The sequence below is a fragment of the Rhamphochromis longiceps genome, linkage group LG13, assembly GCF_057381845.1.
Source record: "Rhamphochromis longiceps isolate RC_006_pf linkage group LG13, R_longiceps_female_GT1.1, whole genome shotgun sequence".
In the NCBI taxonomy this organism is placed as follows: Eukaryota; Metazoa; Chordata; class Actinopteri; order Cichliformes; family Cichlidae; genus Rhamphochromis; species Rhamphochromis longiceps.
In genome coordinates this window covers 8,146,320-8,171,444 of record NC_140569.1, presented here as the reverse complement: position 1 = coordinate 8,171,444, position 25,125 = coordinate 8,146,320, and the positions used below count along the sequence as shown (strand labels likewise).

The 25,125-nt window shown below is 41.4% G+C and overlaps 1 protein-coding gene across 5 annotated transcripts in view; it reads right to left on the bottom strand.

The window, feature by feature from the left end:
• The window catches only part of ehbp1 (EH domain binding protein 1), a 171,230-nt gene that overhangs the window by 18,703 nt on the left and 127,402 nt on the right, over positions 1-25,125 (bottom strand). For 4 of the 5 annotated variants that reach the window (XM_085427306.1, XM_085427308.1, XM_085427309.1 and 1 more), the window contains 3 exons: positions 20,692-20,830; positions 19,962-20,062; positions 17,180-17,303 (listed from right to left, as the gene is read on the bottom strand). In XM_085427306.1, the coding sequence (XP_085283432.1) occupies positions 17,180-17,303; positions 19,962-20,062; positions 20,692-20,830 (364 nt within the window). The remainder of the gene's footprint in view (positions 1-17,179; positions 17,304-19,961; positions 20,063-20,691; positions 20,831-25,125) is intronic. The other variant, XM_085427307.1, reaches the window with a different exon arrangement.

Below are 25,125 nucleotides of genomic sequence, written 5' to 3'. Positions count from 1 at the left end.
GATGCTCAAACAGAGCATTTGGAGCATGTGCAGTCCTGCAGAGTGAATTTTCACATCCATACAAATGGAGAAAACAACCACAGCGAGCTGACTGGAAGAGAAAGGAACAGCAGTGAAGCACTGAGGTGTTTAACAATAATCCTAACAGTGCAGCACAGGCTGTTTTGACCATGCCATTCAATGTCAATAAGAAATTAAAGGGGGGAAAGGAAAAAAAAAACACACAGAGTCAGCCTAAAGTCAACAGCGGCTTTAAACACTCCCTAACCCATTAGGCTGCTGTATCACCCACTCTATGCTTGTCAGCTCACTTTAGCTTTAGCGTCAGAAATCCCCACACTCTCCAACGCGCTACACGAACCATTTAACTGAGCCCTAAATAAGATGATTTTCAACTCGTCCCCACTTAGCTTGGGGCTGGAAAAAGAAAATCAGGGGGCCTGCCATACGCCATTTCTCAATTACCTTTCTCATTATTGTCAACCGTGTTCATTACTACTATTATCACCCTTCCTTTTCTGTTGCACCCCCCTGCCCCACTTTAGGCTAGCTCGGGCCGTTGTGGCTGTCGCGTTGGATGAAGAGAGGGGAGAGGCGCGGCAGAATCGAGAGCTTTTTTCAGGGCCGGAGCACTTCAGGTAATTAATATAGCAAGAGGGGGCAGATGAGAGGAGATGGAGAATATGTGAGTGTATGTACGCCTGTGTGTGTGTTTTTGCTGAAATGTCTGATTGGGGAGCTCACCTGCCGATACCCCCTAAAAGGTATTTCATTAGCGGGCCTTTTACCATACAAGCAGAGCAACAAAGCCTCAGTTACGCCTGTCTCCACTCCAACTCGACAGGGCCCTCCAGGACGTCTGTAGCTGTGTGTGGGAAGAGTAAAGAAGAGTGGAGGAGCAGAGAGGAGAGGCTATCCCTGTTCATAATCTCATGACAAAAGGCAAAAAGGCATCATCCTATTACCAGTGTGATCTTCACCAGCTCCTGCTAGCCACTTTCCACAGGGGGCTCTCTTTTATTATTAAGGTGAGTAGGTGATAGGGAGCAGGAAAGGCGCGCGGCGCCTCCCTATTAGCCCTGGGACAAGAGTCGGTATGAGGGGGAGAGAAGAGCGGAGAGACCCCATGCTAGGGTCCTGTTTGGAGTCTTTTTCTCTTTCTCAGAATGAGAGCCTTTGCTTGGACCTTCGGGAGGCGGCTTCTATTAGGCTTCAGTGCTACAACACAAAGTGTGAGAGATTCTTCAATCAAGCAGCTCAATGCCAGAAGTGATGATCACTGGGAAAACATCTTGAGCTCCATCTGTTAAAACTCATTTGTATCTGGTTCACGTTACTCCTTAGCTCCACCGTTACATGGCAGCAATGAGGTATTGGGGTACAGATTTAAATGAGGTACATTTATTCAAGCTGAGCCTTGGTGGTCAACTCCTGATGGCTGATATCCACCAAGTCCTACGTGATTTGACCAGTGCTTCTTAAAGCATAAAAACACTTGTACTGTGGTTTCGGTTTAAACGTCACAGAGGTGTATTTTTGAGTATCCACAGCACAGTGAGAGAGGAAAGAGGTTGGGGGAGAGAAACACAGATTAGTCTGTTTTTTTTTCCTGAGTGTTTTGTCTTCATCTTAGTGGGGGGTGCTTTCCTCTAGCCTCAGGTTACACAAGGGAATTGTGGGAAATAAAACTAGGCTGAGCTAGGTTTGGAATAACAGCAGTGCTTGACCCACCATTAAAACATACAGAAAAGGTATAAGTGTATTAGTGTAAGCTTGTGCTTAAACTAAAGATGTTTTTGAGTACTGCAGGTAGTACTGAAGGTCTCTTTTAAGATAAATTTAAAGAATATGAGTGATGTTTAAGTAAATGGTTAATAGACTATATGTACATAGCATCTTTCTACACAATAAGGGCACTCAAAGAGCTTTCTTACTACAAGCCACATTCACTCAGTCACACACATTCACACGCACACTCTGATGGACACATCAGGGTTCTGCATCCTGCCTGACAATACTTCAAAGGAGTCAGGGATCGAAACACCAACCTTCTGATTCGTGAACGACCTGCTCTCATATTTGAACCACAGGCACGTCTATAATTCAGCAAAACATTCTATATTCCGTTTTCCAGTTCCACAATTTCAGTATATTTTAAGTTCAATTTATCAAAAAAAGGCTTCAATGATTATTTTTTCACTGCCTTTTGGTGTCACCGCTTGAAGAAAAAAGAAAATTAGAAATAACATTTGAAATAACAATTAGTAACAATTTCACTGAGTTAATAATTAGTGTCATTGTAAAGCTCTTTATAAAGGTGTTTTTTCTAAAATTATATTGCAATATATTTCATAAAGGTGACAGATTACATGGAGAAAAAAATGAGATTCAAGAGTTATTTAATATTATTAATTGTAACAACGAACGGATCCACCACTGTAGCAAAGAAATTTGGGTACGTTCTAATGACTACAACGCAGAGAATCATGACTAACACTTGTAGAGTAGAAATATTTATTGCTGCAGAAACCTTGAGACAAAGACTCTGTGATGATGAAACAGATCAACTGATGGAGATGAGGTGGGTCAACTCCTTGTGTGATTAAAAAACACGATTAATCACACGAGGACACTTTGTAGCATCTGTGATAGGTAAAGGAAACTTTAAAGGTAAACTCAGAGAGAGCCTTTAAGAAAACCTCAGGATCATAAACAAACTAATTTTAGTGGCTTTGTCGCCTGAAGGTTACAAGGCTATGTGAACTCAGCGGTTAACCGGTAATTGTTTTGACTGCAACTGACTATTGAGCCTAAGAGTGCGTGAATAAGAGCAAGAGGAGCAAAGTGACATCACAGAGATGTGTTAAGTAATGTTACATTTCTGAACTCAAAATGAAAGCATTTCTTTTTGAATGTTTAAAATAAGTATTTCATCATTAAATCAAAACATAAATCATATATTGCTTCAAAGTTATAGTTTCCAGCTACAGTATTTGCTTGTGCTCCTGATGCTTGATGGTGAGATGATGCAAATGGCAACAAGTCACTGCTCAGTCTGGCTCCGCTGCTGAACAACTGCAGTCACTTCAGTCAGTCAACTGCAGTCACCGTTCCAGCAGGAGGACACTTTAATGAGCACTTTACATCACTGTGCATTTATACATGGAAGAATCTTACACATAGATGCTCGCGTGCACACGCTTTCCTGCCTGCATAAAGTCAAATATTTGGTAATTCCGTCTGATAGACTGAAGTTTGAAGGCCCTTTAAAGGTATGTTAAACGTACAGATTCTCAAGAGATGCACACCATCCATCCTGACAATCCACACACACATATACGCACGCACACACACATCATCGTCGTCGTCCTCCTCCTTTCTCCTCTGTAGCCCAGTAAAAAGCCTGTGATGACCTGGGTGTGTAGCTTATTAACCTCTCCATCAGTTCTTATCAGCCAATGAATAGCCCAGTCATCTGCCTCTCCTGCTGAATCTTAGGGTGAAAATTTTCTCCTCACGTCAGGGCTATAATTCAATCCACACAAAAATCATTTAAGGAGCACACACATGTACACGCACGCACGCACGCACGCACGCACGCACGCACGCACGCACGCACGCACGCACGCACGCACACATACAATGGGGACCACAGTGGAAACATTTTGTCAGCCTTGTCCTCGGTGGGTTTGCAGGAGTGGCGTGGACCAGATGTTACAGAAATTCTCAAACAACAGAACGAGTGTACATGGCGTGTTTGTGTGTGTGTGCGCGCGCTGTGTATGCCTGCCTGCATGCATGCATGAGTGTGTTTGAGGGCGGGAATAAATTAATGGCTGATTTCTCCCCTTGCTTTGATGGCATTAAGAGCCCTCTTCTTCTCAATGTGCCGCGTTAAATGCTTTTCTCTCCTTCTCTTTTCCATCCGTCTCTCCCTCTTTTTCTTGACAAGCAGGGCCACCCAGCAGAAAGCAACTGATGCAAAACGCCAGAGTAATCTCCCCCTCCATCCACCACCACCACCACCCCTCCCCGCTATCTTTAGTCTTTGACACAGTAGCCATTATCTGTGGGATTTAGTTAAACCAAACCTTCATGTATTTGTTAGGCCCTTGGTTCGTTTTTTCTTCTGACTGCTCTGCTTGAGTGTGGTCAGGCTGCGAGGAATTGGAGGGGCGGGGGTTACATCATCAGTACAGCCTGACGGAGACTCGTGGAGGGGGTCTACAATGCCATCTAGCTGGATCCTACTCATGATGGTAAATATGTTAAGCTGAAATGTGCAACCTTGTTTGTTTTTGCTGCTGCAAGAAAACTAAACCCAGACATTAAAGGCTCAAACATGATTGATTTAAGCCAAACCTGAAAAATACTGTGCGTCACTTCTGTTTAGCATTATTAACCCAACACTGATTCCAGTCAAATATGGGATGAAAAAAAAAAAAAAAAAAAAAAAAAGAGGTTTCTTGACTTTTTAATAAAATTGACATCCTTAAAAAAGGTGTGGAATGAACCTAAATTTCCCCTTAACCAACCTAAATATTCCAATCAAACTTATTAATAATCAAGTCAAAACCAATGCGATTGTGCTAATGTAGCTAAAAATTATATTACCTAAACAGGTGTTTGACCAGTAAACAGGTTATACTGTATTATTTAGAGATACGTGCATTCAACTGCATTGTCTTTTGTCCAGTTTTAATCTCATAGCAACCATCTGCTACAATACAGACAATCACAATTAACATAAATGTCAGTCTCATTTCCACTCCCATCTCACATTAAAACCAAGGCTTTCCTCTCTGCCACATGCAGCCACAGACCTAAAAAGCACTGTAAACGAATCATGTTGAAACTCGCAGGTAAGCCAGGGCTCGGCGGGGCTAAACTAAGGTTAAGCCATGTGGTTTAGCTTCCCGGGAATGTGTTTACACACACACTGAGGTGTGAACCATTTAGGGAGCTTAGAGGGGTGGAGAAACACGAGTTGATTTAGCGCTAGTGTAAACGCCGGTACCTGTTGACGGGTGTTAATTGGGACAGCTTAAGACAAACAGCATAAATCTGTAGGGATTCTCAGGCTGGCCGAGCAATCATCGAGCTGCAGGAGAGCGAGCAAAATAAGGCTGGATATCAAGTTACTTTTTTCAATTAGTTTCAAACTGTTAGGCCCTAAAAGCAGTCAACAGATGTCTGTAGTCATGATAACTTATTTTTTAACCTGATATGAATAAAAAGATGCAGAGATGTCAAAAGAAATTCCACCAGACCCAAAGTCATTTCTACTGGGTTTGTATCTAAAAGAACAGAAATGAACAAATATTAATGAACCACAGTGTTTTAAAGCAGAAAATCCTAACAGCACTGTGGAAAAAAAACAAACCAGATGTCAAACATTCCACCTGAAACGAACGCATATATACTGAAAGAGAAAAGAAATATATTATAAAAGGATTGTGGACCTTTTTTGAATATTTGGATTTCAAAGAGATGTTGAGTAATTAATTCATACTAGGTATGCAGTGTTTGCTTTGGTACACACGTTGAATGAACAAAAGTATTTTATTAATATTTATTTTCTATACTTGAACTTAAAATAATAAATATGAATAAATTAGGTGTCTTGATATGAATTGTCATGTATGAATATAAGAGGATAATTTTCTGTTCATTTTCGTTTTGTTTCTGATTTCTGATTAAATGCTGACATTTATTTTTAAAATATTAACAAAGATTATCATGAAAAAAAAGAAGCAAGCTTTGGATAATTTTTGTGTAGGCATAGGCAAAGAATAGTCGCTATTTTCAGCTTTAATTGTGACGCACAGCCTGGTGAAGCCACCTGTAGGTGGAGGATTTTTTGAATGAAGTAGTGAGAGTTTGTAAGATGTAGAGAGTGGTGATAACCCCCAGTGGAGGACCCCCCTCAACCTGCTGACAGACAGCTGCAGCCTTTTTAGCATAAGTGGCTCCGCCTGCTCCATTAGCAAAGAGAAGAAGGAGGGTGTGTGTGTGTGAGTGTGTGTGGGGATGGTGGGTGGGAGGGAGCTCAACCCCCCCTGGGGTAGATGTTAGAACAAATTTGAGGGGTGTCATATTACACGGCTTGTGACAAGAGGCCGAGGGGAGGTGAATGATGAATTTACTTAATGAATTAATCTGCGGACCAGTAATGGCTCCGCTAACAACATTAGTCATCCTTCTTACATCTCTGTGTTGCGATTCTTCCCTCATCTCTTCCTGTTACACAATCATTTTATCCACTCCTCCGACAGCCGTTTCCCCTCAGATATCAGCTTCTGTTTCCCATGGTTAGGTACATTTAACAAACTGAAAACTACCAATTAATAAAGTCTTTCGATTTCTTGATAAATACTCAAACTTTACATTGTTTTTAATGTGTTTATAAACACACCTTTCAATCTGGAATAGCCTTAAATTAACACAGACACCAACACCAGGCTGATGAAGCTTCTGATTCAATACACAGATGCAAAATTGCAGTGTTTAAATAGACATTTAAATGGAAATGTATTGGGAAAGACAGCTGTTGGTATTTGTAGCCTGGAGTGCTCATAACAATGGGGAAATGGGGAGGAGTGTGTATGGGAGGGGGGGGGGGGGGGGGGGGGGTGATGACAAGCAGCTGTGTTAGCAAGTGAATGGTGTAATTACTGGCCAAACCTCTGTCATTAACCTGCATTGTGGAGTGCCACCACATCGGTTACCATAAGAAAGCCTTGATTAATTGACTGTAACGATGAAATTCAATTATGTTATTGGGCTGGAGTTTTTAAATGAAATAATAATCAATTATATAATGGAGGGAAAAAATAAACATCTTTAGCCAAAATGTGCATTGAAGGATTATCATTGAGAACAGGTGAAAGCCAGTAAGTAAAGTAAGAGATGGCTGAAAGACTGTGGATTAAACTCTGACAAGAGAAATCCCCCCCCACAAAAGAAGTCAACAACAACAACAAAACAAATCAGTAATTTATTACTCAAATTTAACAATTTAATTAAAAAAATCATCTATTTTCACTTTATCTGGTTGTGTGGATCACTGTGCTGCTAAAAAGATTATTTTTCTGTCCTCTGTGTAGCTGTGGATGTTCGCATGTGTGTGTAATTTCGACACTCGCTTGTCTGTGACGACGTGTTTGGCAGCTTGCAGCGTGCTTTGGACCGGCTGCTGCATGGGGTCTCAGGCGAAGAGGCAGCTGATGAAAGCGTTGGCGGGATGCTCCAATAAAGAGCAGATTATCATAAGCGGCCATTGTCCACCTCCGAATTCTCTCCAACAACCGCCCCCCGCCCCGGCCTCCTCATCTTCACTTACTCACCCTGTGGCTGAAAATGTTAATCGGCGCCATCACTGGCAGGAAACACAGATGGGCTGCCCGGCCCAGTGAACACAACTTTACCTAGTTCTGAGTAACCGTTATAACGAAAGAAAATATAGCTAAATGACACAGGATGATTTCTGCTCCAGTTTGGAAACAAATTTAACTTGCACGTCTCTGTACTAAGAAGCCACCCCCCCTCGACTCCAATCCCCTCCTTCCTCCCACCCTCCCGGTGACTCCATCCACCCGGCTCGTTTTATCTGAAGATTCTCAGACAATGCCTAGAGGATCCCATTCCCTAATCTTCCTAAAAATCCCCCTTTCATCCCCACTGTTAAAGAATGTATGAAAGGCTGACACCGAGCTGGAGAAAAGCAGGAGGGGAGGGGAGAGAAAGGAGGAGAAGAAGAAGGAGCAGCGCACATCTGGGAGTGAGGGTGGTGTTACTGCGCTGGACTGTGAGGGTGGAGGGCGGGAGGAGGACAGGAGCTCCACGCTGGTCGCTTGTGCTCAGTCCTTGCAAGTTGAGTAATTAAATTGTTTTGCTGCTCAAACATTCAAATGGCCGAGGAGATTAAGGGCATGGGCGGGAAAGGGAGTCTGTGTGTGTGTGTGTGTGTGTGTGGGGGGGGGGGGGGTGTTAATCTGTGTTCTGACACACACACACACACACACACACACACACACACACACACACACACACACACACACACACAACAAGAAAAAAAAAAAAAAGCTCAAATCCTTTGTTTTGTTCCCTCAAAGGCAAGAAAAAGGCAATGGGGTTTTAAAGGAGTGATCCCTAGATTTCTTTTCTTGCCCCATAGGGAAGAACGGTGCATTTGCTCCTGAAGTGAATTCAAGATGACCACAAACACATTCCACCGTGGTCTAATACAAAACCATTCGATTGAAAGCGAGTGCTCTTTTCGTAACCCTGACAACAACAACAACAACAAGAAAAAGACCACGGGCTTTGAAAAGAAGGGAGCGCATCTTCTCTTGGCTGTGTCTATCTCAGTTGCCACGAGCTTAGCTTACGAACAGAGTCTGTGATTATGGATAAACAATAGTGGCAATCGTTCTGTGTTCAACTATCTCAATCAGAATTCACACAGTGGACAAGCTTTCAGCATAGCCTGTGTTTATTTTGGGAGGCTCAGGAGGAGAGGTGAATGTGGAAAATGTCTATCTAAGAATGAAAAAAAAAAAGCAATCAGAGGAAAACGTGAAAAGCAGCACCTGAAAAACAAAGTGACCGCTGATTAAAGCCAACACTAAACCCTCTCCTCTCCCTCCATCTTTCAGTGTGTGAACTGTAGAGGGTATTATACTCTAAACACTTTTTCTTCTCTCAGTGCTGAAAGATTAGACTGGTTATCCCATTAAAGTTGGTAAAATGCCATTCTTGTGTCTTTAAGCTCTCGTATAGGAGGTCAAGATGAGTCTGCCTGCGCTTACAAGGCGGGCACGGATGTAATCTGCCCAAAGTTACAATAATTAATGTTAAGCTTCTTCAGCAATACGTTTGTGAAAGAACCGGTCCTGATAATATACTTAAAGCTGCACATGCTGTTTGTGTTGCCACGACAAGAAAAGGCAGAGCTTGACGTGCACGCGTACTTGCGAGAGTCCCTCTGCCACTCACGTAGCTCAGCTTAAATCTTTAGTCAAACTATAAGCTGATGCTGCCACAATGCTGGATTAGGTCGACAGGCATGGGAAAGAGAGTGAGAAGGCGGCTCACTTGATGCTAAAGAAATATAAACTACACATGCAGCTACAACAGCATCTGTGGGATGACAAGCAAAAGGACACGTCGCTTAAAAAGGAGAAATTAATCTGAAATGCAATCATTGGTAAATTCCAGAGGTGTGGACTCGAGTCACATGACTTTGACTCGAGTCAGACTCGAGTCATTAATTTTATGACTTTAGACTTGACTTGAAAAAATGTTCTAAGACTTGTGACTTGACTTGGACTTTTACACCAATGACTTGGGACTTGAATTGGACTTGAACCGGTTTACTTGAAAAGACTTGATATTTTACCCCAAATATAAAATTTAACATGCATATTATATAGAGATTGAAAATGTGACGTCATTCACGGGTAGAACCGCAAAGGATTCTGGGAACTCGTGGCAAGCGGTACTAGCGCACGCAGGCTTTCAATTAAAATCAGTTACACAGCGATAAAAAGAAACACAAAAATGTCAAGAAGCTGTTGTATTATTAACTGCAATAGCCGGTCGCATGACAGCCACGGGAAGCCGACGGGTAAAGAGATCGGTTGTTATCGGATTACGTCGTTGAAGAGAAATTGTTCGAGCCATGTTTCCGAAGTAACAAAGACGCGACTGGATTGCAGCCATTCTAAGACCAAATATAACGTCCCAGAACCCTCCAGCTCACAGGTTAGTCTGCTCCAAGCATTTACACGAAGGTCAGTGTTTTTTAGTAGTTAATACGTCATTTTCATAACATAATTAGTGATATAGGTTACAAGCAAGTCTGGCGCTGAACAGAAATTGTCGCGCTATGCTCCTTTATTTATTGTGCATAAATAGTGAATTGTCCTGACACAATATTGCGTTTCGCTTCTGTTATTATGGTACATTGACAAAAACATATACTTTTATTCACAGGATAAAACAGGTTTTTTGTATCACTAATTGCCCAGTACGATTACAGCATACAATATTGTTGTCACTGCTACATTTCTGTGATGCTACCAGAAATTATTTCCACTGCTAATTAATTACCGTTGAGCTCAAAGGTCCTATTAATAAACGGTTAATGAATGTGTATTTATGACGACAATTTGTGAGACTGGTAAACTTATGATACGTACGATGGTCTTTCGTTCTACACGGTGCATTTCAAGGTCCTGCACCCATCCGTCGGTAAACTGTACCTGGGCTTGTTGCAGTGACCTGAAGTTACTAAACTTCATGAGTGTGTGCACTCACTCCAAGAACCGTATGATTATAAATATGCATATAAATATGCTACGATGAGATAGCTGACTTCATCTAACTAGCAAATGTTGTTCAGGCTACGTTGGTGATACAGTTTTTTTTAATGTGTATGATATTTTTGTCATGCGATTTTAAAGCTGGTCCTACAACCGCATCCAAGAATAACATGCAGCTTATCTCAGAACTGTCGGTGAAAATTATTCTTGGAGCTAAGTTTAATTGAGCTGCATTTTAAAGAGGTGCAATTTCACAATTTGTGTATATTTTCTACGTTCACTTTTGTCATGTGTTGAGAAAAACACAGATTTAAAATTACATGGTCTAATATTTACATTTAGCATATAACTGCAACATTATTTTTTCGTTGTTTTTTTTTTTTAAAGACTCGAAAGGACTTGAAATTCAAAGTTTCAGACTTGTGACTTGACTCGGACTTTTACACCAGTGACTTGAGACTCGACTCTGACTTGCCTGACATTACTTGAGACTTGACTTGAGACTTGAGGATAAAGACTTGAGACTTACTTGAGACTTGCAAAACAATGACTTGGTCCCACCTCTGGTAAATTCCAACTAAAGATTATTTCTTTAACAGGGTGGCATTCATACTTTTAAGAGGCTGAAATCTGATTTACAAGTAGATGAAAAAGCTTTTGAAACAATACAGATGGATGAATAAAACTTGGACAAACGGGATTCAGAGCCACAGGTTGACATTTAAGCAGCTGCAATCCTCCACACAATCACACGGCAAGTCAAAGCGGCCAGCAGCCTTTTCCGATGTGACGGCATTGACAGTCCGTGCTGTCCCTTCCTCAGATACCGAGGGGGATACTGCATGTGTAAAGTACATTAAGCTCTTGCTGGAATCCTTCCTTGTGCCATTCTCCTCTCGTCGACTCTCAGACACAAAGGCAGATTAAAGGAGCGCACGCCATAAAAACCCTGTGTCAATCTTATCGGCTTGGAGTGCAATTTTTAAATGTATGTTAATCTGGGGGAGCTAAAACTCATTCTCTCCTCTCTCTGCTTGTTTATCTCTTATCAAATGCGCAGTAGGTGAGGGGCAGCTTTGCGGCGCAGCTAAGTGCCATTATTTGGATAATTGCATCCATTGTTGCTGGTTATATAGCTATTTGAAATGGGAGGTGTGTGTAAATAGGTGCAGGGGCCAGGTAGGGGGTGGCTGAGATATATTCAAAAAGAGGCCAGGGGATTTTCTGCGAAGGCTACATGATGCATTTGAATGCTTCTTCACACCTAAAGCTGAATTTTCAATAAGCAGTGTTTGATATGTTTTTGTCTGTGCAACAATAGCTTCAGAAAATAACAAAGCCAAGGTCAGGAGCGTTACATGCACCAGAAGAAACACACTAACAATGAATGGTATCTTCACAGAAATTAAACACGTACAATGAAACCATCACAAACCGAAGCTTTTCAGTGTGTTCCAGCTCTTTTGCATTTCTAAGGTGGTCAGATACCCTAACAAAAGTTAAATGACACAGACAGCCATGCATAAATCATAAATAATGAATATGCTTCAGTTCAAATAGAAATCAATAAACTCCAATAAATATTTTGTCTACTGCAGGAGGTGAAACGTTCTCCTAATGTTGCATGTGTGAAGGACAGTACTCCCAGTGGTGCAAGAATAACAAGTTCATTAGTCGAGGGGGGGTGCCGCAGGAATTCAAATTCCCCCCCGACCCGGGCCCGGCCTCTGATTGGCTGGCTGCGTCGGCATGGCGAGACTCATTAGAGCCCAGCAGTAATTAAGAGTTGTTAGAAAGTGAATTCTCCAACCGCAGATTAGAAAATTAAACTATTTACTGATTACATATTAATAGAAGACAACAATGGCGCTTGCCATAAGCTTGGAAGGCAACCAAGGAATAAATCTGTGTACTTAATTACCATAAACAATGGGGGCATAGAAATGGAGTTTTATGCACACTCCCTCCTGTAATGTGTCTGATATCAGAAGACACTTGACAATTCTTGTTCAATTATCTCTATTATTTAATGTGCTGTGAACTGCCTCTGAGTAAATAAATTAACCACCCCAATTACTTTGGATTCATCTGGGGAGGGCCGCTGCGTAATAGAAAATGCAGGAGAAAGCTGCATTGTGCCCAAACCTAGGGGAGGAGGGGAGGTGTGTGGAAAAGAAGGGAGCATTTCTTTTTTTTTGGAGGGGGGGGGAAGGCTGACTGGAGAAACTGAGATTCACAGGGATAAAAAAGGAATAGAGAAAATGTAAAGACACCCAGAGTGAGAACGTCTATCAAAAACACATGATAAGATAGGTCTTTTAATTTTTAGGTAACCAAATTCCTGGTGGAAAAGAAGAACAAACTCTTTACAGACAGAAAAAGAGAATCTCGAAAATAAAAGGGGAGAGAGAATGACAAAGCAAAAGCATGTGATATCAAAGAAAGGCATACTGTGGACCAGCAGAGCACAGAGGATGTTCCCAGGCTTTCTGCTGCTGGAGCAGAGAGATGAACAATCAGTCATGGGTCAGTCGGTCTGTCTGTTCACATCTGCCCGTCACTCCTGCAGCGCTCAGCGTTACCAGAGCACCACTGCACACTGAGCTCACCCAAACTTACCTTGAGAGGTCTGAATCATATGATCAGATTCACTGCTCTGATTACTCTGCACATCCCCGCTCAAAGAGTCTACTGAGAGTCTGAACTAACTGCTTGCCGGTCTGCGTATAAGCTACGCACATATGCATTATTTAACTGATGGTTAACTCTGAGTCAATCAAGTCTATTTGTGCACGGCTTCAGACCATATTCTAAGCTAAAGCTCTCCTGTCCTATTATCAGTAGCTTGGAGGGGGGGGGGGGGGGTAGGTTCACGGCAGCTTTTTCACCACAGACTGCCTATCACAACAAAAACGCAGCTTTGGCACTGCAATGGGAAAAGAAGAAGTTGTAATAGGAAACAATGATCAGAGAGCGTTTTCAGAATGTCCAACTCTCCTTCTCTGCCATCACGGAGTCTTTCTGCTCCTCCATCTCTAGCCTGACTGCACATAAGGTTATAAAAATGGGAAGGTGACACCAAAGCATAGCGTCAGTGCTATTTATCAGCATGACAGCAACGATCACAACAATGATCACAATGATGTCAGTGTTGGGTTTAGGTTGTTTATTTTTGAGGTAAAAAATTCACATACCCAAGGAGTGAAGTTATGTGCTAATGCTAAGGTTGATTAGCAAGCTACATCCAAAAACTGTACAGGTGCAGTGCACAGGCACACATCTGATGATTAGTGCTAACAAACCGACAAACAAAATCCTAGAAATCAGGCAAAAATGCCTCAGAACACACAGCAAGCCATATTATTATTCAGATTGTACCAATGAAATGCTTCAAAAGGCATCAGCAGCACAAACATAGTGGTGAGGACCAGTACAGGGACTTCAGTTAGCAGAGGTACAGCTGCCTGCGTCGGGACACCAGTCAATCAAAGCAGTCCCTACAGGTATCCCCACACAGTAAAAACACATTTTACCAGTCTGTTTTTACCTTACAACATAAAGCACCTTGAGGCAACCCTTGTGGTAACTTACACTGAGCTGAACTGAATTTTAACATGGGAGTCTGCTGTTTTCTTTCAGCCACAGGGTTTGTTTTTACACATGAAACACATGAAATTTCGAAAGAATTGGGTTGGAATATTTTCAACAAATTTATCAGACAGCAGGAAACAGTCTGATTCAACACACTCCTAACTGGAATAATAGTTTTGGAGTAGGAGCTGCAACATGTCTGCAAGTCCCAAAAAGTTTTAGGCTGCAGTACAAGTCTGAAAACTACTCATCTTTGTGATGATCCGTCAGTGCACCTCTTCTTCTGCGTTCTGACCCGAGTTGCCCTTCTGTTAAAAATCTTCATTTGTGTAGTTTGTCTAATCTTTTGCTGAGATCACAACTGAACTTAAGCTCAATTAAAACACTGAAAGACTGTGGCGAAGCTTGGCTGCCGACTCACATCTCTTCATGTTCCATAAACATCATTTTACTCTGGATTAGGATATCTGAAATTAAAGCTGACAGTGGAGTGTGTGTATGAGGTTTTTATTTCTTTGTGTTTTTGTTTTGTTTTTTGAAAAAAAGAGTTCTGAAGGTGATGACAGCTTCACTCGGAGAAGAGTAGTGTTGGTTATTTGTGAAGCAGAGTGTTATCAAAAAAGAAGGCTACCTGCTCAGTCGACTTCCTTCACCAAAATTTTAGTTTTTAACAGCAGATCACGAGTGTGCCAAATCAGCACCACAACGTCACAAAACAAGGTTGTTAAATTAAAGTAGAGATGCCTGTCGCGTGTGATGACACTTGGTATGTATGTCTGTGCAGTGCCAGTGTAGTGTAAACCACATGGGCACGTGCACAGGGTGACGCTGACGCACAACGGAGGCAGATTTCAGAACCAGTTATTAGGAGAAACACGAGACAAAATAATTTGACCAATAAACACATCGGTGTGCATACACTGAGTGTGCTCATTGAACAACTACCTGCAATGAATAAAACACTTTGGTGGACACTCTCCCTAACATGGTTGCGAAGGAAAAAGGTGTCCCACCCATTATGAGCAAGTTATGACTAATAAATTTTCTCCTAAGCGGATGCACGCAAGCAAGTCCACACTGGGTAAAAATTAAAGGATGGCTACCTGCCAAAGTAAGGCTGGCAAAGCAAATGATATTTAAACCAAAAATATTAGCGTTTGGTTAGTAGCTACTAAAAAGTCTTTCTATGATCCCTACTAAAGCACCAGTCAGATGTGACGGATCAATAGTAGATATACTGCTTACAGCCAATCAGGCACAACTTCTGATATTCTGGGTCCTGAGAAAAAAAAATCTCTCTCATCTCTGACAGCATATAGAAAGGTGACCTGAGTTGCTGAAGTGATAAAGGTTACTTTAGTGACCACCTGTCATGGGTGAGTTTCAGCCTGAAGACTCCAGACTTTGCCCAAAGGTTCAATCCATAACCTATCGGATGAGTGCTGCAAAATGAGATATGAAAACAGAAATACACTTTCAGGAAGTGAGAAACTTTCCCTCATTTGATGCGACATATTGCCAGTGTTGTACGGATCTGCCTTACATAATGACTACTTCATCATGAATATATAAATATCCTAACACATCTTTGATCAGCGACCAAATGTGACGCTTAAAGGTCAGTTTTATAGTATATAAAACGTACCATATCACCTTTATATATCCTGATAGTGTATTGACTTGTGGAGACCACATTTTTTCGATTTCATTCCACACTCATGTTAGGAGGAGATGAAAAGCGACCAAGGTGAATTTCTCTTCGTGATATCCTTTTATTATTTTGTCCTCGCCTTCCTGTCGTCGCCCTCTTCCTTTTCTAGTGAATCACATTTTCAGGAGGGGACCGCGGGTATATATATTTATATAAAGAAAAATCTTTATGGCTGAAGGTGTTTGAAAGTAAATAACCTGGCGTCTTGCTGGCTAGTTGCCGCTTTAACAGTGGGTGAAGAAGGAGGAGGGGAAAACCCCCCCCCCCCCAAAAAACCAGCCCTTCAGATTGACACAATGGCATGCGCTCCGACAGAGGGAGAGGGCACAGAGGCAGGGAGGGAGGCGAAAAGGAGGAAAACGACAACAACAAACAGAGGAGAGATATCCACCATATCAGGATCCAAATGGGATGGGGAAGGTGAGCGCAAATCCCACCGCCCCAGTTTCCTTTCTAAAAACCCCTTCTTCTATCCTCCCCTGTGTTGCCTTTTTAGGATTTCGGGGGCTAAATCCACCAAGTTAGACGCTGATATATCAGAAAGAGCATGAGAGCTGCTTCTAAATTACTACAGCAAATACTGTACCTACACTCTCACAACATTCACAGACATCAAAATTTTACACTTCTTGGAACCATTTCCCCCCCAGCAGCATTCTTGGGTGAGGAATGGGATGGTTTAGTATCACAAATAGGATGCTATTCTCCAATTTCAGTTAGGGACTCGACGGAGCCAAGGCCCCTCTTTTGGCTCAGCACACTGTCTCATGTCTTAACAAGGCTTTACCCCCAGCCAAATCTTAAATAAAAACCTTCCGAATCCGGCTCTGTACGCCAAACCAGATTGCTTTTTTTTGCGCTTTTTTTCGCGGGTGTGTAAGCATTTGTGTGTGTCTGTCGTGGATTTGTGAACTGTGTCAGTGCTCATGTTGTGTTACCTCATGTTTTTTTTTTTGCCATTTCTTTGCCTCTCCCTCTCTCCTCCCTTTAACTCACCCCCGTCTTTCCTTATACAGCATATCAATGAAGGCCAGATATGTACTAGGGGAAGGAGGGTGTATGTGTGTAGCCGTGCATGGCTGAGCGCACTGTTCAATAGTGTGGATGCTGGCTGGCTGGCTGGGGCCGCGGCTGGCAAACGGCTGCAGCGGAGACTTCGGCTGGGGCTCCGCTATCGCACCCAGTTATCGTTTCCCCCATGAAGGGCTCCCTTATCACCCCAGCCCAGAGAGGTCTCCCTTCTTCTCCCATCCCCGAGACACACTCCCCCACCTCCTCCCTCCCCACCCACCCTTCCCCTCCCTTCTCCACCTCCTCCTCATCCCTCACCCCCCACCCATCCCCTCCTTTCATATACACCCAGCGCTCCGTCGTGCAACATTCAACCAAGAGGGAGGGTGACGAAGGAGGGAGGGCGATGAGGGAGGGGGGGGCTTCAAAGATTCTCTCTCACACAAACACACACACACCCTGGGCGTACATGGATGTGTGTTTGCGTGTGTACGCTCAATTTGCCAAAACAGTTTTTCCAGTGTAATTGGGCTTGGGGTACCTGTGTCCATGAGATAGCGCAGCCTCTTCTCCACGCGAGCTGCTCGGGCGTCTATGTGCCTCTGCTCGCTCTCCAGTGCAGACAGCTCCCCAACCACATACTGACTGGTGTCTTTGAACGCCTTCTGTCAACCGAGAGAGAGAGAGGGAGATAGAGACAGAGACAGAGAGAGAAAGAGAGACAGAGAGAGAATAGTTAGAGGAAGGAAGTATAGCTATATTAGACAAAGAGCTTTAATCCACATTTGTGAGTTCTACATCTACAAACCCACTTTATAGCCTTTTATTAACCACATTCCACTGTATTATTTTATTTTAACACTAAACACTTTGAAGTTTTCTTCAGTAAACATTAGTTATGTATATTAGGTGTGCTAATCATAAAATAAGCCAACTTATTCTACTTTGATAATAAAGCACATTGAAAAAATTCAGAATAAGGCCACAAAATTTCTTTCTCTAAACTTATTGCTTATCAGTTTATTTATGTGTGGTCCATTAAATATCCTGGGTTTTTTTTTTTTTTGGGGGGGGGGGGGGGGGGGGGGGGGAACCTGATAAGCTACATCTTAACAACACTCATCTTAACAATGTCAATGAAGAGTTAACAAGGAAACAGAAAACAGGCACTCACTCATCACTAAACGTCTTGCTCACTTCTTAAAGAGTGCCAGTATTTTGTTCGCTTTTCATGCAACAATTTATCAGCCAGTGTTGGCCCTGTTGACATCAGCAGATTTGCAAACAAGATGGGGCTTTCCCAAAATCAGTAGCAGGCATTAATCTGTAGATAGTTAACACTACTGCATCACAGCAACAGAGCTCCACTCTACCAGCTGGCTAAGGCCTTTCTGTGTGGAGGTTGCATGTTCTCCTTGTGTCTGTGTGGGTTCTTTCCAGGCACTCTAGCTTCCTCCCACACACCACAGACATGGATGTTAGGCTAACTGCTGATTCTAAAATGGCCATAGGGTGAGGTGGACTGTGAGCACGAAGAACCGTATGCTTTAGCCCTGTGACAGACTGGCAACCTGCTCAGGCTGTACCCTGCTTCAGCCCAATGACTGGGATAGGCTCCAGTTCACAAAAGTTCTGAAGATATGTTATGTATTTATGTTTTGCTCACACTAAATGCTCATTAACCACACGTTAAGAGAAAATCTCCAAAATCCAGATTATAGTACTGTGATCAAAGATTCTATCACTGTATCATTGGTTATTTTAACACTAAACTAAACACTGAGCTTTTCCTAATAACTGTTTGTTATGTTATTGATTTGAATTTAAATACTGGACGATATAAGTGTGTAAGCCTGGTGTAATGTACGATGAGGTCAGTTATTTTCATAAACAAGATTAAGTAGTTATCCTGAGTTATCCTATGAGCATCAGTGGGGGGCAGAGGCTTTGTTAAACTTCCAAAACTGTGCAAGTCATTAAAACCACCATTTAGCCTTCAGCACTTTGAAGTCAATGTACTTTTGCTTTAGGATGTCTGCATATCCAGTTTATTTACTCCACACTAAATAAACTGGTTAAGATGATTATTTTTTCGATTCAGCTTTCTTCAAGCTCACGACTTCTAATACACAGAGCAACATCAGCCACTCTACACACACACACCTCGCTCTATAACCAGACACTTAATACACACTCCATTTCTGACCTCTCTTCACCTCTGTCTCCAGGCTGTTTGCTATTCTTCAGAGAAACTCCTCTGAGTGAGGAAAAAATGTTTATTCAAATTCACTACTGAGGATGCATCCGAAAAAATATCTCTATTTTACTGCTGATGCACTTCATTTTTCTTAATGGGAAGTAGAACTAGAGAGCAGGAGAGAAAGTTTTTTTCTTTTTTCCATTCCACCCAGGCCAGCACTTTTTCCTCTACTCCTTCCAGCATGCGAGTGTGTGCATCTGTGCGGCTCTGCACACGTGTGATTGTGCAAGTGTGTGTGTGTGTGTGTGTGCTGATTCCCAACAGCCTTTCCCCCCTCCTCTTCTGTGCGCGCTCTCGCTCTATCACCATATTTTTCCTTGGCAAATCAATTTTACACATGATCAGCCCACTCCCCTTGCCGCGCTCGGCCCAGCCGTAATTAAGAGGAGGGAAATTACCATATATATTATATTAATGCAAACATCATTCAGCAGGTAATTCTTGGCTGATCGGGATAATGGAAAGGTTGAACACCCATTAACCCTGGGGCCCAGGCGCTGGGAGGAGGGTGCTGTGTGTGCGTTTGTGTGTCTATGTGGATGGGACTGGGGTGGAGGGTGCAGGGTCGAGGGTAGGAGAGGGCTGCTTGGGAAGAGATTCACCCCGTGGTCTCTGGTGGCACGCACACACATACGCACACACATAATAACATTCTTATAAACACATTCTTTGTGCACACTGCCTGGAATACAGTGTGAAATGTGTGCGAACACTTGAAGGACGTGAAGGCACACTTCTGTGCAAAGACAGAGCTGATATCTACCATTGTTATAATTAAAATGGCAGCCTAATAAATCAATACTTAGATGTGTGTGAGTTAAAGAGACGACAGTAGTGTGTGTGTGAGGGTATAGGAGTGGACAAGGTTAAAGTGGGGAGGCAACTTAAACTAGTAAGGTGACATACAGGAAATGGGGGGGGGGGGGGGCAATCAACCACTTCACATCTGACCCCCAAGGTCTTTCTTTTCTGGAGAAAGACCTGTGCTACTATCACACTCACACACTAGTTTGTTGTTGCAAATGGGACAAAACTGTATACACTACAGAAAATATGAACAAACCTCCTCTTCAAACGGTCTGCGAACATCAACCTCTATGGGTGAACCTCTGTCCTCCTCAGCCTTCTTCTGATCCTCAGGAACAGACTTCTGTCTTTTCATCTCTGGAACAATGAAGTTACATACACTAACAGGTGAGAAATCCACCTAATGTCATTTCAGTCTTTATATTTTTAGCTTTACATGAGTCACTGGTCAAAATAATCCAGTGATCCAGTATTTGTGGGTTTACAAAAAAAACAACACAGCTACATGGATCTTCATGATTGGTGTGAACACATCATGACAGGTGTATGTAACCTGCTTAGAAAAGCCTCAAATCTTCCTCTTAGTCAGTCATTTGAGCTGAATTGAGTATTATCTGTATTACATATTATATTGTATATAGTAGTCATCTTACTTTCTTTATACTTTCTTTCTATACTTTCTTTATAAGATATTTTCTGACATTTTACAGATGACTCAGTTACATTATGCATCAAAATATCTTATAGTTACTGAGAAACCCCCACAGCTATAAACAAGCCTGCTTTCGAACGTTACTCTGAACAAGTGAATCCTTGTAGTCTTTTGAGGAGTCGAGTTACTGCTCCTCAAAATGTCTGTGGACGTCCTCAACAGTTAATTGCTGTGTGTGAATCAAGTGTCTCCGTATGCAAACATACCTCCTTGGGTAAACAGTGCATACATTGTGTTTGTGTGCTTGTGTGCTTGTGCTGTAACGTTCCCCCACCTGGTCTGCTCTCCACATACTGGCTGAAGGACTTGAGCTGTGTTTTCCTGACTGCAGAGTCCTTGTTGAAGACAACTGGGTTTCGCAACCTCTCCGTGGCTCTGCGCAGCCTCTCAGCTCTCAACTCCTCTGCATTATTCTGTCAGACACCGGGAAAGTCAGCGTTTAGCTTGGTCAAGTATTGCCTACTGACTCAGGAAGACAAAGACCATCAACGGTTGTTTCTATTTCTTAATTTGCAGTTCATGGCATCGCCAAACAAGGTAAACAAAGGGACATATTTTCGGTCAAAACTGCTTCAACACACAAATCATGCAATTAATAAAGCTAACCGTGAAGTAAGGAAAGAAATGCAATCATAGCCTAGTGAGCTGATGATTTTATTTACAAGGCAAGACATGTGGAGAGATGGATAACCCAACTGACAAACACATGCGGCTCAAAGAGACGCGCAAAGAGAGTTCAGACTGCAATAACAGCTGGTGCACAAAAGCTAAAACAAACCAAAAGCACACATAGAAACAGAGCTGATTGTTTAATTTTAAATTACAGGCAATGGCAGCAATTAGTCTGCTGCCTCTTCAAATCTCGTCTATTATTCTGTCAGACTCTACCAGTCACTTAGATATGCTCTCAACCTTTTATTAGGCAGTCGTTTCAAGATTTCAGAGCGGCTCTGTGATTATTGTGATCAAAAACACACATGCACACAAAACTACAGCACTGTAAGTGAACACACCAACTGACAGGCCATGAGATAAATCTGGTAGAAGTTGATATGTTAGCTACATTGTGATTTGTTTGCATGAAGCCCTCTGAAAATACACACACACACACATACAGAGGCGCACACACTCATTCATTCACTCCCTCACTCATGAGAGAGACAAAAAGGAGGCAATTAACTTGACTTTCAGCAAAACCTCGAGCCAGAAAATATATTCAGATTATGCAAAATGCAAAAAAACGCTATTGTTTTCAAAGCGAACATGTGTTAGAAAGGCACACGCTCGCTTCTCCCGCTATCAAAAACAGCATGCAGAAATGCTTTATTACCAAGCCCCCCAAATATGCCAAGCCGAGTGGAAAAGAAACCGACTCGGGCTAAGATTGACGTCGCAGCAACGTTAATAAGACGGCGAAACGTGTAATAAAGTCGACAATTAGAGCAAACATGTTCCACTGCTTGAAACAGGGGGAGATAGTCAAGCAGCGTGTGCAGTGCGAGGAGGGCTAATAGAGACGGGTGTGGGTGGGAAACGGCGTGTAGACGGGGAGTTGTTAGTTTAGCTTCAGATTATTGACTTTCAAAAACAATGTCAGCAATTAGTCTGTTCTCACTTTGTTTTGTCTATTAGTCTGTCAGCTTCCACCAGCCACTTAAAAACCTTATGTCAAGACAAATTGAGGCAAATTTATTTATGAAGTGTTATACACAAAAGCCCAATTAAACATTTTAAAATGTGAGGACAGCGCTCGCATCAAGGCAACACCAAGGCGATCCAGAAGGATGTTTAACTCTTACACAGCCATGGTATTTTAAAAACAAAAACACGATAAAGTGGAAAACTTTATCAGTGCTCCTGCTTCCTTTATCTATGAGAGATATTATAAAATGCTCTTATGTCATTAATTATGGTTTTTAGTCACATTTCGGTTTAAAGGCGTTATGGCACCACATTTACACCTGCTCTTTATGCCATACTTGGTAGTTTAGAAGTGCAAACAAAGATCATCACCAGTGAGAAAACTGTGCTACAAACTGTCCAACTACCCCTGAAAACAGCGCGTTTGTCAATCGGCAAATACTTCAGGAATGGACATTCACAATAAAATCTAAGTCTATAATGTTAAGAAAACAAAAACAAACAACCATGCCACACCATTTCCTGGGAAAAAGCATTTCTATGACACACAAATGTAATGAATTTCTGGGCTCACAAATGCCTCCATCGGATGACCTTAAAGTTAAATTACTTATTGAGGGAGAAGCAACGAGGAACAGTTATCAAAGGGTTTACTTCCCTCTGATCTGTCTCCTCTCCATTGTCCTATCAAAGTAAAGGTTTAAAAGGCCAAAAATATATTAAAAACAGAATGCACCACTGCATGTGTAGTTCATCCAGAGTGTATGATATTAGATGATATATGATATAAGGTGAGGATCTTGCTTCAATTTTACGTCTTTAGTTCTAACTAATAACAAAAAGTAAAAAAGGTAACAGTCGACTCAATAAAGGTTAAATAATTGTGCTTGATGTTTTTTTGTTGTTTTTTTTTTACTGTGTACCCTCAAATCATTTGCTGACATCCTCAACAGGCTTCTTAAACTCAGTCTTCAAAACTATGAGAATTTCCTGTTCTACATCTTCCAATTAATGTTGCCAAAATGTGTTTTGTTTTTCTGCAAAGGTTTGAACTTTGAGTGTTTAAACAAGAGAGAAAAGTGTGAAAATGTTCGTGCCTGTCTGAGAAAAGTGTATAAAGTGTTTAGTGAGGGGTTTACACCCTTAAAACATCTATAATAATTGTAAAAAATAAAGTTGGCTACCTGGCAGATTTCACGTATCGCGGGTTATTTTTAGAACGTAACTACCGCGATAAACGAGCGACCACTATTTTACAGAGACGAATCGTGATGCCGTTTGAGATCACGATGATATTTTCATACTAATTTTTCAGTATTTTTCCCACCTCGAAATTCATTTTGCTGTTCTTTCTCTTAAATGCTCTTTAAAGTGTTAATACGATGAGTAACTCTAGTCCTTAAATCCCAGCAGTAAACAGAGACAGCAGCATGTATCTGCCCTCTGTTTACCTGATACTTTCTTGGGCTTGGTTACAGAAATAAGGTGGCTTCCTATTGGTTTTAGCACAAAGCATCACAATCACCCGCCAATCCTGGCTTTGCTAAATCAGCTTCCTGTTTGAGTGATTTTAAAATTTTACTGATTGTTTTTAAGCTTAAACTTAAATGGCACTGTGCTTTTGCCACCCAGTCTGACTTGTTTGAGTAGATGAGGCTGAGAGAATCGGTGACTTCCTTTATATCAGGGATGTGAAACTTATATTACATCATCTGCCACTTTAATCTTGGGTGAGCCAGACAAGTGAAGCTCCCCCATGTGTCATTGTAAAGAAGTTTACCTGCACATTTAATCCTGGAGATATCTTAATATATATATATATATATATATATATATATATATATATATATATATATATATATATATATATATATATAAATTAGTGTAATTACAACAATATGTCATTTTCCTACCTGACAGAGAAATGCTGCTGTAGTAAATCAAAGAAATTTGTCAGCATGTCACTTTGATCTTAAAAAGTAAGTAATACATGTGCAAAATTATAGACAAGTTAGCTGGTAGCTCATTATCCATAACATCTTGTAGTTGTGATAAGACAGGTTTTTGTGGACCTAATGTAATGCCCCCCAAAAAGAAAATTCTATGGTAGACAGTGAAAAAACAGGAACTTTCTGTCATTTAACAGTTTATATATATTACTTAATTACTTTTGTGCATTATGAATGGCCATGGGAGAGATATTTATTAGTGTAAAACTTATGAAAATATAGTTAAAAGTCCAAAAATCATGGCAGGGGCCCCTAGACCTTCTGTTTGACAGCCCTGATTTAAATAATTTAACACACATTTTTATAAGCTTACTTTAAAGTGATTTCCTCTTCCTCTGATGATGATTATTACTAATCATTTATTTATTTCATAATATGCATTTCGCTTTGTGCATTTTTTTTAAACTTTAAGTTACTATCCATTTTGGCTTTCTCTATGTATTCTGTATATATGTATGAAAATGTTATTATTCGCATAAATAAAGATGACAAGATCCATTTATACAGACAATCATGTCAAGCGTGCAGATCTACAGACTTAAACATATTGTGTTAGAAATATAGTTTAAGCAAACAAGAAATACAAAAGCGTGATGCAAAGCAGCTGAAAACTTAGTGCTATTGGTCATATAAAAGACAAAGGTCCATCCAGTTAGTGATTTTATGAATATTTCATTTGTTTGTTTAAGGAAAAATGAAACAATCACTGATAATTGGATGTCAACGGATTTGTTGGATTAATGCTCCTGTCCTTGTCATATTTTCATGAGGATGTTTTTTTTTTTAAAGATTTTACCACACTGAGTGGTAAAAGCTGAAGCTCTAACAATATGTGGAGGGAATGGTTTATTTAGCAAAAGAATAATCTAATCCCTGGGGAGACTGATTAGGGCACTGGGCCTGCCTCTCCAATTATTACATACTGTTTAACTGTTGTGAATTGTGACTTGTTCACTAGACTACAACTACAGGTTAAACAGCAGCCACTCTCTTAAAGTTCAGCAGCTGCATTTCAACCAAAAGACAAAAAAAGAGAGAAAAAGAATAGTCTTACATTT